Source organism: Eublepharis macularius, chromosome 8 (assembly GCF_028583425.1).
Source record: "Eublepharis macularius isolate TG4126 chromosome 8, MPM_Emac_v1.0, whole genome shotgun sequence".
Lineage (NCBI taxonomy): Eukaryota > Metazoa > Chordata > Lepidosauria > Squamata > Eublepharidae > Eublepharis > Eublepharis macularius.
This window is the reverse complement of record NC_072797.1, coordinates 122,678,090-122,691,786: the sequence shown is the minus strand read 5'-3', so window position 1 is coordinate 122,691,786 and position 13,697 is coordinate 122,678,090. Positions and strand designations below refer to the sequence as shown.

General features: G+C 42.9%; 1 protein-coding gene across 1 annotated transcript in view; it reads left to right on the top strand.

The window, feature by feature from the left end:
* Positions 1 to 13,697, top strand: part of SHOC1 (shortage in chiasmata 1) — a 58,617-nt gene that overhangs the window by 29,544 nt on the left and 15,376 nt on the right. The window contains exons 8-14 of the mRNA XM_054987614.1: positions 2,530 to 2,658; positions 5,033 to 5,209; positions 7,074 to 7,172; positions 9,176 to 9,360; positions 11,381 to 11,453; positions 12,284 to 12,353; positions 12,483 to 12,667. Of these exons, the coding sequence (XP_054843589.1) occupies positions 2,530 to 2,658; positions 5,033 to 5,209; positions 7,074 to 7,172; positions 9,176 to 9,360; positions 11,381 to 11,453; positions 12,284 to 12,353; positions 12,483 to 12,667 (918 nt within the window). The remainder of the gene's footprint in view (positions 1 to 2,529; positions 2,659 to 5,032; positions 5,210 to 7,073; positions 7,173 to 9,175; positions 9,361 to 11,380; positions 11,454 to 12,283; positions 12,354 to 12,482; positions 12,668 to 13,697) is intronic.

Genomic DNA, 13,697 nt, shown 5'->3' with positions numbered 1-13,697 from the left:
AAACGAGGGCATGAGTGACTGTGCGCAAGGCGTCCCGATCCAGAAAGGGACGCAACTGGTGAATCAGGCGAACCTGATAAAAAGCCCCCCTGGCCACGGCCGACACATGATCTTCTAACGACAGCCGCGCATCCAGGAGGACAGCCAAGTTGCGAACCCTCTCTGTGGGGGCCAAAATCTCGCCCCCGATAGTCAGCGATGGAACCAGCTGGCTATAACAGGGCGCCAGAAACCACAGCCACTCGGTCTTGGAAGGGTTGAGTCTGAGCCTGCTTCTCCCCATCCAGATCCGCACGGCCTCCAGGCACCGGGACATCACGTTAAGGGCATCATTGGGGTGATCCAGGGTAGAGATGTACAACTGAGTATCATCAGCATACTGATGGTACTTTACCCCCAAACCACGGATGATCTCCCCCAGCGGCTTCACATAGATGTTAAATAGAAGGGGTGAGAGGACCGACCCCTGCGGCACCCCACAAGTGAGGTGCCTCCAGGTCGACCTCTGCCCCCCTGTCAGCACAAACTGCGAGCGGTCGGAGAGGAAGGAGGAGAACCATCGCAACACAGTGCCCCCCACTCCCAACCCCTCCAACCGCCGCAGCATGATACCATGGTCAATGGTGTCAAAAGCCGCTGAGAGGTCTAATAGGACCAGGATAGAGGAGCAACCCCTGTCCCGAGCCCTCCAGAGATCATCAACCAATGCGACCAATGCCGTTTCTGTACTGTGCCCAGGCCTGAAGCCCGACTGATACGGATCCAGATAGACATCTTCCTCCAGGTGCTGGGGAAGTTGTTGTGCCACCACACTCTCAACAACCTTCGCCACAAAACGAAGGTTGGAGACTGGACGATAGTTCGCTAATACAGCCAGATCCAGGGAAGGCCTCTTGAGGAGGGGCCTCACCAACGCCTCTTTTAGGGCCGCTGGAAAGAAACCCTCTCGCAAAGAAGCATTAATAATTTCATATGCTATTAGAGGTCACAAGGAATCAAAAGACATCCTATAGCACAGAGTTTTAGTATAACCCTATTCTTGCTTTTCCTTTTATACGGCAGCAATCCATTTGTCAAACTGAATATATTGCTGCATTCAAGACCCACCCTAATTATTCTCTCTTCTTGTTACATGGAGCCAACCTAAGACTCTTGTCAGTGCCAAGACAAAATAATCCTTTCTCTAGCTTGGTCTTCAGTTGTACTGACTACACAGTTCAAAAAACAGATGTCTGTTGTGGAGAGGGGTGTTCTTGAAATGCAGACATGCTCCTTGTGTTTAGATAAACACGTTCCAGAAACTTAGGTGGATAGTTCTATGCTACCTTGATTCAGATTGAAAAAGGGTAAAATTATATTTGAAGGGGCAGGGAATGTTTATGGCATGATTAATATTTATGCTATCACTTTCTGGAGGAAAAGACGTGTGTGTGTTTGTGTGTGTGTGTGTGTGTGTGTGTTCTATGTTTTTAAACATCAACCAATGGAAAGTTACACTGATCATTTTGGTTCTAAATATGCCATAGGAGAACATCTGTACTTAGGTGTTATATTACCATCTAGTGAATGGAAGCTAAAACTGCACCTGTTGTCTATATTAGATAAGTATATTAGATGATGAAATCCTACCCATGAACTCTACAACAACTAGGGCTCTTATGAGTTATGGACAATTACAAAGAACAGAACGTCCCCGTAAACACCAGACACAATAATACTGATTTCTATTCCAATTTTTTCAATTAAAGTGCAAGTGTGCAAAAGAGTAATATTACCTCTAGCAGGAATTGATACTGATGGGTGCCGGTGGCTGATGTTGAAATCATTGTAATTTATTGACTAATTTATGCACTGACAATTTTGCACACTTGCACTTTAATTGAAAAAAAAATGGAATAGAAATCAGTATTATTGTGTCTGGTATTTACGGGGACGTTGTGTTCTTTGTAGAAATCCTACCCATGGCAGATGTTATATACTGGATATAGAAAATGAAGGGAGAGTCATCAAAAAAGAAGAGGTGTAAAGCTGGGGGTAGGAGTGAGGTGGGAGCACATTCCAAGTAACTTTTAAAAACTGTACCCACCATCCCTGGGAGACCTCCAAAGAAAACCAGGGTTGTAGAGGCAGGCAATGGCAAACCACCTCTGTTAGTCTCTTGCTGTGAAAACCCTGCCAGGGGTTGCCGTAAGTCAGCAATGAGTTGAGGGTACTCTCCACCACCACCCTCCACCCATGCTGCTTCTGCTGGTCTTTTGCCTGCAGTCTGGACTGCCAAAGTTCTGCTCAGAGAGTGCTGCATCCTCTTGTAGTTTGCCAAGCATATTGAATCAGCTCACCTGCCAGCAGGAAAGATACCAAGGGTGCAACTAATGGGGTGGGTATCATACTTTTCACAAAGTACATACATCTGTATTGCCTTCTGTGCAAAGCACTGTCAAATCTGAAATTGTATATCATACCTGTATAGTAAGAAAATGAATTGCCTATCTTCTCCCATGACACTTGCTTTTTTTTGTAATTCTTAAGTTTTGGATGCTAAGGAGGAGAGCCCAGTGTTTGAAAACCAAGGCAGTCCTGTTCTTGTTAACACTAAAGTTCTTTCCGAAAAGGAACCAAAGGAAAACGAAGTAGTCTTCATTCAAATTAAAGCGTCAGGTACAGAATATTTTAAGCAAGCCGATAGTTGACTTTTTCTTATGGCTGGCACTAGCGAAAGGCATTTTCAAATTGAATTGCTGGAGATCCTTAGAAAAGTATCAGATGTTCCCCAATGCACTTGTGCAAGAAGGGATTCCCAATTCCTGTAGATTCTCTCTTTAGGTGCAGTCCTCTCTACATTACAGCTCACACCATTCTGGCTTTTGGGAGGATTCAGCGCTGTCCCTTTCCTCAGGTTTCAGAGGGGGACAAACAAAGAGTTAGAAAGATAGAGAGGTCAGGGCACTCTGTTTACTGTTTACTGCTCTGACTGTCTTTTGATATGGAGATTGTTATTCTCAGGATTTCCTCCTCCTGACTTCCTCCTTCTCACCTCTTCTCTTCCTGGCATTGTTCCAGGCAATATCTTTCTCCTTCTCCTCCCTTCATCTTGGAAGCATGGGTGCAGGATTTGTCCTAGCATCTATGTCCACCCTTCCTATCAGTATGGAGTTCCTACAATAAAGAACTCTTATTTCCTTTCTAAATATAAACTAGGGTATGCTTTGTTATTTTCTCTCCTGCACACACACCAGCCAGCAGAACCAGCTTACAACCACCTATAATCATGCTTCCTCTGCTAAACGATAGACTCTGCTAACAGCCCAAACATGGAATCCTTTAATGAGGTTTTTCTGGGGCCAACATATGATTTATCTATCACTGGGGAGTCTCCTGACCTACTGGAACAAATTGTGGAGACTTAAAACTGAAAGGAGGAGCCAGGAAAGCCCCATTCTATGAGCAGATTGCTGTGGAAAACAGTGGTATAAAATAGAATGTTCATGTTTTTAAAAAGGATTGCCATTTATGTAGACGACTGCTAGGAAGTTGGTGTTAATAATTGAAGGTCTTACTGGTCATTCAGAAAAACGTAATGGTGGTAAAACTATGAAAATGCTTTGAGAGAGGTAGAAGTCTGTCCATGACAAATCTATTATAAATATTTCTCTGGTAGAACCAGAATGCATTTTTTGCAGGCATCCCTTCCCAAAGTGACTCATAAAAAAGGGAGACAGAATGCCTGTCATAGTCCCCAGTTTTCAAACAAATGTTCTCTGTGTGGCGTCTGGACAAGAGTGAGAACTGCGCCTGCCCTGCCCCTGATCCATCCTGCCTTCCATATCCATGACCATCACATTTGCATGGAGGAATACCACGGAAGAGCCCCGTGAAAATGCTACTGAGGTGGTCTGCACACCACTGAATTGCTGGGCTCCATGCAAGGTGGCTGTTATGAAAATGTGATGGTCCAATATGCAAGCATTGTGGTGGGGGCTTATCAATGAAGAGGGCTCAAGCAAGAACAATTGCTAGCACCTGGATAGGTGCAATCACCATGCATAACGTGGTCCCATCCTATTGACTGCATTGACTTTCACTGTCTAGTCAGTCTTTAAGTTGCTTTTGGACCTGGATTTTGCTTCTTGGCTTTCACTATGCAATTCACGTTGAGTCTTAAGAGTCTCTCTAAACAAGATATCTGACACATGAAGAACACATGTCAGGAGATGCAATGGTAGCCGGGAAGGGTAGTTTAAAAAGACAGAGCTGGCAGCAGGGCAAAGGCTTTGCTATATGCTGGAGCTGCGTGAAGGGGCTGTGAAATGCCAGAAGGGAAACTTCAGCCCGTTATAACCTCTCCAGGTCCAAGCCTGGCTCTGGAAGACAGCTCCAGGCTATTTCCGTTCCTCGCTGCCCTCTGGTTGCGATCCCACACAGTTTTAGACTGGAGAGGTGAAATTGACAGAGCCTTCCCAGAGGCGAAGATGAAATTGACAAACCCACTGACCAGTGATCTCTGCTGGCTCAGTTTTTTAAAACTATGCTTCCTGGCTAACATTTTGTCTCCTACACTTGACGAAAACATGCCAAAGTGTCTTGTGTAGAGAGACTCTTAGTGACAAAGGTGGACTATAAACAAAGTAAATAAAATAAATAAATGACTGTATAGGACTAAAGTATTTATATAGGAGTAAAGTGTCCATGGCTATAGGACTAAAGTGTGTAAAGTAAAACTTGGCATGAATTGAAATACCATTTTATATCATTTTATATGATAGGATCAAATGTCTTTGTTTTTGAAAAAAAGATAACTATGATGCCACCTAGTGTTCATATATAACATTTCCTTCCTGCGTTGTGGGTCATTAAAACATGCTTCATTGTTACGGATGTATCTACTTTGAAATACTTATAGCCTGCTTTTCTCCCAGAAAGGACCCAAAGTAGAATTCAGTCAAACTGATCTTGTTCTAAATGTGTAGGGTTTAAAAATGTATATCTTTTGATTCAACCCCCCACCTCCACTTTCTTGTTTGTGCTACCCTAGAAAGCCAGTTTCAGGCATATCATATCCTTGAAGCAACAGTGGCTCCTGTTTTAAAAGAGCTCACGAGTCTTGGCACGTATAATTGGAGATTTGCCACCCTTAATTTTGATGACACCAGATTTTTCTTAAAGCAGCAAGAGAAAGTGATCAGTGATACTTTAAAACAAGGAGCAAAGGGTAAGGATAGCTTCATCTTTCTAATCAATGTGCATTGCTTATCATGTTAATAAAAATGCACATACTGTTCCAGAATATCTGTATTGATTTATTGGCATATTTTCAACTTCCACTTTTATGCACAGCAGAGACGGAGGTAACCTTGCCATTCCAAGGGTTCTTTCCCAGACCTGCTACATAAGATGCTTTAACTACAGATATCAGGCGTTTGCAATGCCTTCCTAAGCAGGGTGAGTTGCACCCTTCTAAATCCAGTTAAATCATTGGGCTTAGAAGGAAATAAGTATGCTCAGAATGCTGATTCTGCACACATTGGATAATGCACTTTCAATGCACTTTATCAATCGTTTGAGGTGGATTTTTTGTTCCACACACGAAAAAATCCGTTCCACATTATCTATAAAGAGGATTGGAAGTGCATTATCCAACATGTGCGGAATCAGCCTATGAATCTGAAATCTTCTGTGTGGAAGTACTTTCAATTAAACGACTTTATGTGGCACAGTCTGAGTAAAGACATTCTTCCTGCCTGAGACAATTTAAAGCAGCTTCATATATCTATGGTCAGAAGTAGAAAAGGGACTAAAAGAACCATTGATCAGAATCCATGATGCGGATTCACTATTAAACTCATGCATAGAGCTCTGTCATCAAGACAAAATGTGGGATCCTACCAGCTTTTCCTCTGGCGAAAGAAGGAAGAGAGGTCCCTTTTAACCACTGAAAAGACTATGCTGGGGCATGGGGGTTGTGGGACTTGTGTGAACAAAAGCCACGTGAGATGGGAACTACAGTTAGGAAGGGAGTTGGGCAAGATTGAGTTAAAAAGCTGGTGGAATCCAACTCTTGTGGTAAAACACAACGTCTCTGGGTATACTAAATAGGGCTTGCTTCCTACCACTTCATTCAACCAAGTGTGAAGCGTCCCTCCAACCAGAGAGGCTCTTTTGCCATAGGAAGAGCCTATTCCATTTGAGGAAGGCTCCATAAGCTGGAGCAGAGGTATCCCATGTGGTGTTTGTGGGCACAATTGTGTCCGCTGAAATGTTTCCTCGTGCCCGCCAAGTGTTTTTACAAAGTGGGCAGAAACAGGTGGGGCTTTTGCCCAACAGGGCTTCTGATTGGCGATTTGATCAGCTGTGCATATTTTTAAAAACATTTCTTTGGCAGAAGATGCTTCCACAGAATCTTCACTGTGTGACTGAAGGTAAGCTGCAGCAGCCATTTTGTGGCTGGCTCTGTCTCCTGCAGCAGCCATTTTTGGCATTACTGCTTCCACCACTAGGGTTGCCAGTCCCCTGGTAGGGGTGGAGGATCCCCTTCTTCCAGGCTCCACTCCCGTTCGCCACTCACCTGGCTGGCATAAGGAAAAGGCAGGAGAACATGCCTCCAGGGCGTGATCCCAATGGGCATGACGTGATGATGTCACTCCCAGGAGTGACATCATCACACAGGCCCTGGGGAAGCTTCAGAGCTTCACACTGGGCTGATTCTTAAAGAAACATAAAGAATTGGCTCATTTGGGGCCCAAATCGGCCTGGTGTGAAGCACGGGAGCGCACTCAGAGCCTGTGCGATAACATCACTCCCAGAAGTGACATCATCATGCTAGGAGCACGTGCACCCTTTGCACACACTTCCCCCTTTCTCCAGGAGGGTAAGGGGATCTGGCAACCCTGCCCACCACATTGTCAGAATTCCGAATGTGCCTGTATGCTCAAAAGTTGGGGACCCCCGGGCTGGAGGAAGGCTTCACACTTGGCCAAGTGGAGTTTTGCAAACCAATATATATTATCGGGGGTGGGGAGAATTACGTACAAATCATGCCTATTATTTTTCTTTGGTCTTTGTGATAGGTACAACAGATAAGAAGGATGTTACCTTATTCAAACATGCTGCTGTTCTGCATTTGGTGGTAACAGTTCGAGACCTCTTATTAACATGCAGCTTGAATACAGCAGTAGGTTCGTTTATAAATAAATTTATTCTTTTGTTTGGTCAATTATTGCGTGCAAACCCAAAAGACCACTTTAGGTTGGGGACACAATACAAAGGCATGGAAGTCCTACTTTTTAACATATAAATATGTGTGAATGGAACAATGGTTGTGAACGTAGTTGAAAGGCAGAGTATGTATTTTCATTGAAGTATTGAGTTTTGGCATCATCACGTAAATGTATCCTAACAGTTTTCTACAAAATATTGGCCTTTTTGGCCCAGGCAATTTCCTCCTGTCTTTTTGAGTGTTCACTCCTCAAGGATCAGATTCATTTGGGCTACCTACCTTTCTGCATGCCACTTTTAATTCTGGTGTGGATGCTGTCTTTTTTGTCCACATGGCCATGAAATAAAGAGGGTTATTTGGTGAGGTGTGGATGTCATTGTTGGCATCACTGTTAGCATCTTTGGTGCCATCACATGACCACCCCATTTTTTTAATTTTCACATACGCCAAAATCAGGACTTATTACTCAAAAAACATAGTTAATCTTTGAAAACCTAAAAGAGATCCATGTAAGCACAATACAAATTAAGCCTGTCATTATATTGTTATGAGACAGCTTTTTTGTGTGTGAAAAAACTTTAAAGTTGTTGTAACGTTGTAACGAGCAGGAACGTGGTGGAACGGAGTTCTGGAACTTCTTGAAAATGGTCACATGGCCGGTGGCCCCGCCCCCTGATCTCCAGACAGAGGGGAGCTTAGATGGCCCTCTGCACCGCTAAGCGGCGCAGAGGGCAATCTACACTCCCCTCTGTCTGGACATCAGGGGGTGGGGCCACCGGCCATGTGATGATTTTCTCCGAGGGCAACCCACTGAGTTCCACCACCTCTTTTCCCAGAAAAAAAGCCCTGGTCATTGTTATTGTGTTGTGTTGTTTGCCCCTCTGTTGCTGGCCTCTGCCTCCCAGCTCTGGGTCAAGCAGGGTGGGGTCCTCCAATTTGGACTGTGAGGAAGGGGTCATAAATCCTAAACAAAAATGTCTACTTGGAGCATGGCTGTCGTGTATCGTTTTTTTTTTTTAAGTCAAGCATAATGATGTTATAACATCATTAAGTTTTTTCACACAAGAAAAGGTGCATCTTGGGAAAGAAGGGGGATGTGGGGAAGGAGTAGGGGGAGAGAGGAACTGAGTAGAGGATGGGGAGACCAATCAGTGAGTAGTGGCCTGGAGGGGCGAGGGCAGAACAGAGGGCAGAGAGGAAAGAACTGAAAGGAACATTCTGCATAATTGAAAAAGCCAACTCAGAACTGCATTGGGGGGGCGGGATGGGGAATACGCACAGGCAGAAAATTCAAAAAGAAACCTTGAAAACGTTGCATTGTAACCTGAAGGGGGAGTTAAGCATGAGGAATTCAAAAGAAAACCTGAAATGATACGGGGGCAGAACCGGCAGAAATCATCTTTGCAGGAAAGGCCATCTTTAGCTCCCTTCCGTTACACTTTACAATGCTTACAAAATATCTGCTAAATATACTTGAGAGTCACTCAGTTCAGAACATGCATTGCTCAAAGCTGTTAATAGATTCAGAAATATCACATGTTTCTTGACACTGTAAAATTCATACAAAGATTGAAGAAGGAAACTTTGAAAAACCTTGACATATTTTGAACCCTGATGTTCAGTATAATAGCAATGCACCATTTAGAAACAACAATAACAAATCTCTAGACAACTAGCAGGAAGCTAAAACTGTTGACTGGCTATATGTTTATGTATTAGTTTGCTTTCATTGCCTAATACACAAGATTTTCAGTACAACCCTAAGTAGTCGTACACTTATAAGTCAATTAAAGTCAACTCCGTTTAGCATATCTGTGTTAGTGTGTCACCCCCAAAAGAAGCATAAATTCATATGCAAATTAATTAGTGAAGAGGGAAAGAAAAGGTTCTAGTTTGGTATTGGTACCAGTGAAAGATTTGTAAAGCACTTATTTCACAATTGCCAATGTTTATTTTTAATAGGCTATTTGTCCAAGGCAAAAGACAGGTATAAGGACTTTGTAGACTCTAGCCTGGATAATCTTTGCCGACAACTGACAATTGTGCATTTGGTCTGCCAGAAGAAACTTGAAGCCAATCCCAAGACAACAGAGTTGCAACATCAAATTTTGAACTGGATGCAGAGTAAGAAGAATGAGAAAAATAAGGTAAATAACACATGAAGTCTAATGTCTGAGGAAAGCCAAAGTTAGGTTTATTGCTTGGGTTAGCATGCAGAATTTGAATAGAATTGTCAAATGAGATGCTTCCCTATGAGTAGATCTGTTGGTGAGGAGAGCTCCAGCCTGCACTTGGAATGGAGTCCTTCCTAGACAGCTATGACAGACCCCCCCTTCACTCTCCCCACAGTGAGGCAGATTTTCCTGCCAAAATTCAGTCTCCCTGCTTTGACTGAGCTACCCCAAGTAGCATGTTAAAAATTGTGGTTTAGAAAGTCTGTTCTTCTCACCCTGACATACAGATATAATTTGGGCTTTTAGCCCAGCTCAGGAACTTGATGGGGGAAAGCAGGAGCCCTCTTCCTTTTGTGCTTAGAAATGGCACTAGAGACTACATAACATTCAAAAAGAAATAACAACTCTACTTAATGGGCAGGGATTGAGTAAGTATAGTCTGGGGATGGAAGTGCAGAGGTATAATTTTGTTGGTATTACAGAATACACTTTGCGTAACAGGCAAAATAGTATCCTTGAAGCTTATTTTCATATATTCTTGATTCTTAATAGTGAGCAGTGTTTTACTTCGTAATTTAGTTACAGCAACAATGTTTCTTCTGGACATTTCCTATGACAGTTCAGGTTTTCTGGAGTTAGTCACTTCTTTGTGCACCTAACTTGCTCCTTTCTTGAAACTAGAGGGTATTTCTATCTCCAGAGAACTTAAACCATTTTCCCTTCACAACAGACCCAGGGTCCTCCTCAGAGCCAAACTCGCTTCGAAACTGGGCAAGAATTAATCTTCTTCTCAGAAGATATAGTCCCTCTTTCCTTTTGGCTTGAAAGGGAGTCTCAACCCACTACCCAATCATTCTCGCCCAAAACACACTCCCAATTCTCTGATGTCTGTGTAAAGCGTACTTTGCTTATACTGACACTTAGACTTTGAATTCTTAGATAGACGTCTTCGTCAGGACAGTAATACTACAGTTAAGGCAAAGGAGTCTTCTCCCTTCACTCTAAATGTGAACCTGTCTGGCTCTTCTCTCAAATGCCCTGACTCCAAATCCATTCAGAAACAAACTGATTGCCTTTAGACTGGTTTTAACTGACAGAAACTCCAGTATGGAATAAAAGTTAAAACCTCACTCCTTGTCACTTGGTTGACCGTATAGGAGTTTTTTTCCCAGAAGGTGCTGACCAATCAGAGAAGAGAAAGCAGCCTGTCACTCCAGCTCTCCATTCTAGAGAGTAGTTAACCCTTCCCCTCCCATCTCTCTGATTTTGCTGCATTGAGGAAACCTGCTGTTAAGCACAGTCCATCACAGCAGCATATCTGTCCTACTGGAACTTCTCTTGTTTTAACTCCGTGCCCAACAAAGAGCTGCTACCAAGAGTGACCATGCCCCACAAAGCTCATGTTTTAGAGCTTCCTCAGTACACTGAAGCAGAAGCACCAAAGGCTTTTGTAACTCCGGTTTCAGGTAAGGGTAGGCAACCCTTGGCTCACATGCCAAACAGCAGCATGCTAGACCAGTTTGCTTGGCATGCTGGGCTGGTTCTCCACCACAGTGAGCAAGGTGAGCTGTTGGGGCACTAGCAGAACTGCTTGGACTCATCTTGCTCCCAGGTTGTCTGGCCAAGAACAATCTTCTTCTCCCTCCACCCCTTTTTGCTGGCACATCAACATCTTCACAGGTGGACGTGATGAAGTTTTGTCACATAGGCCAAACGAGTTGCCTAATGCAGGGTCCAAAGGTGCGTGAAGCATGGCATCGGGTTGAAACGCAGAACAAGTTTTTCTCATGGTTTCTTCTTCCTCTTGCGTTTCATTTATTTAATGTGCTTACCCCATTCTTCTAAATGATCCTGGCTTCTAGGGATTGGTTCTTTGTCTCTGTTAATAATCCACAGATGTCTCAAATTAATGTTATAACTTTTTAAATGAAATATCAAATAGATATTGAATCATTTTAGAATGAAACATTCTTTCTGTTCTGATGTGGGTCAGGTCGTCATCGTGACAAGAATGGAGGATGGGGACGAAACAGCTGCCCTAATCAATGCCCTTGGTACAGTGCAAGGTAAATATGACATGTCATACACATGGGGGCTGGTGGAAATCCTGCTCTTTGGGTCAGTTATGGGGGTCCTCTCAGCTTTGTATAGGTGCCTTGAGTAAAGGAGGAGGGTCTCAACCAGCAAGCCGTTGTCACGGGAAGAGATTTGCAAGTCATAAAAGGATCAGGTATCCAGCAACGGAGCCCTTCTTTTGTACACATAAGGTCTGATTTCTGGCTGCTCCTATTGAAAAGGGGTCCCTGGAAGATTTTTCTTTACTGGAGATGCTAGAGAGCCACTGCCCGAGGGAGTAGACAGAACTGGGTGGGATGGATCAGCAGCCCCACTCTGTATAAGGTGGCAGCTTCTGTTCAGGGTCACTCAGCCAAACTACAAGTGACGCCTTATACAGGTTGGACACTTGTCAGCTTCCCTCAAGTGTTGATGGGAAATGTAGGCGTCCTGGTTTTACAGCTTGGCTCTCCATTACAGCTGCAAGACCAGGATGCCTACATTTCCCATTGAGGGAAGCTGACAAGTATCCAACCTGTGTCAGGCGTCACTTGTAGCTTGGCTCTCAGCAAGTTTCCAGGGCAGAGCAGGGAATCAAACCTGGATTTCAGGGATTCTCGTCTGAAATTCTAATCACTATGTACCTAAATAACATTTTGTATTCCAGCCAATATATCATTTATTTGATGACCAGTTTTGACACACACACACCCCACTCATGTGATAGAAACTATCAAAACATATTTTTAAAGTAGAGAGTGATTGCCAGACATTTGCTGCTTTTTGGAGCTGCAAATGGATCTTTTATGATATATCTCCCTCTCTCTTCACCATTGAACAGGCCTGGAAGTTGCGTATTTGAATTCTGAGAAAAGAGGAGCTTTGCTAGAGAGCAAAAATATAATAAGGAGGTAGGTGCAGTTCATAATTACTATAAAATTTATTAGGATCCTGAAACTTTTACAAACATCATTAGTAGGACACAGCTGAGTGGAGCCATATTAACTCTTATATATTTTGTTCCTATGATTCATTTTTAGACTGGAGATATGTTCCTGTTTGATTGTATATGATCAGTCTATTGGACCTGATTTTCCTTGGACTCGTTTTTCATTAGTAGTGGAATATAACTATTCCAAAAATTCCTGCTGGATTAATCTTTGCAAAAATATGGACATCTCTTACATAACTTTCGTAACAGTTCTCCCAGAAACAGTTGGAATCGGTATGTGAATGTCTGTAGTACAAACTGTATAGGGAAAAAGAATCAATAGAAGGTTTGGTTTATGTCATAAAAAACTGATCTAATATAATTTTAAATGGTTGCATGTAATTGTTCCCAGGAAATCAAAGGAAATAATAGTGTCCAACAACAAGTTTACGAGGTAGATTTAGCTATACAAAAAGTGGAAAAAATTTATGCTTTTATCCAGTGCCTTAATAGTAACAACTAGCTTTTATGAAAGCCTTCGACAATATAGCTTTTATATCAATCTTCATATGTATTATGTTGAACAGCATCTATTTGTCTAATCTCAGCAACCCTTACGACAAACCTGTAAGGTAGGTCAGTATTATTATATCCATGTCTCTAATTCACAGTTCCCTTTTTTTGTCCCTATACCGGCTCTTTTCTTCTGGAGTTCCCCTGCATATGAAAACTCCCGTATGCAATTTCCCATGCAGAAGCTTTGTTAATTTAAGTAGAAGCCTCGACTTGTATATACTGGTCAGCTTCTTTCTTTGAAATGAATGCTATGGGATTCATATGCACAGGCACTCTATGAGTATCACTTTAAAAAAAAACTCTAGCCCTCTTTTGAGCAATTGCTTAATTCTAAACTGATCCAGTATCCATTCTTGGTAAGGATTAGTTGTTCCCTGATCTGGATAGCCCAAGTCAGCCTGTTATCGTCAGATCTCAGAAGCTAAGCAGGGCTGGCTTTGGTTAGTAACTGGATGGGAGACCTTCAACAAAAGTCTCCCATCCATCTTCGAGGCTAGTTTCCACAGGGACTGCAGACATGTAGAACAGCCAAGGTACCCAACCAAGGGCATATCGAGTTGCAGTGAAGGCTTCTTATGGACGACCTTAACACTTATGCTACCTACTGATCACGAAATGGAAAATTCATGCAACACTCATGATGGAAATCAAAGCAATCCCTCTCCAAAGGAAAATGTTATTAGTGACTGCTCTGATTGCCATCATTTGAAGAAAAATATTGGAAATACAAAGTGTATAATTTTTTTAA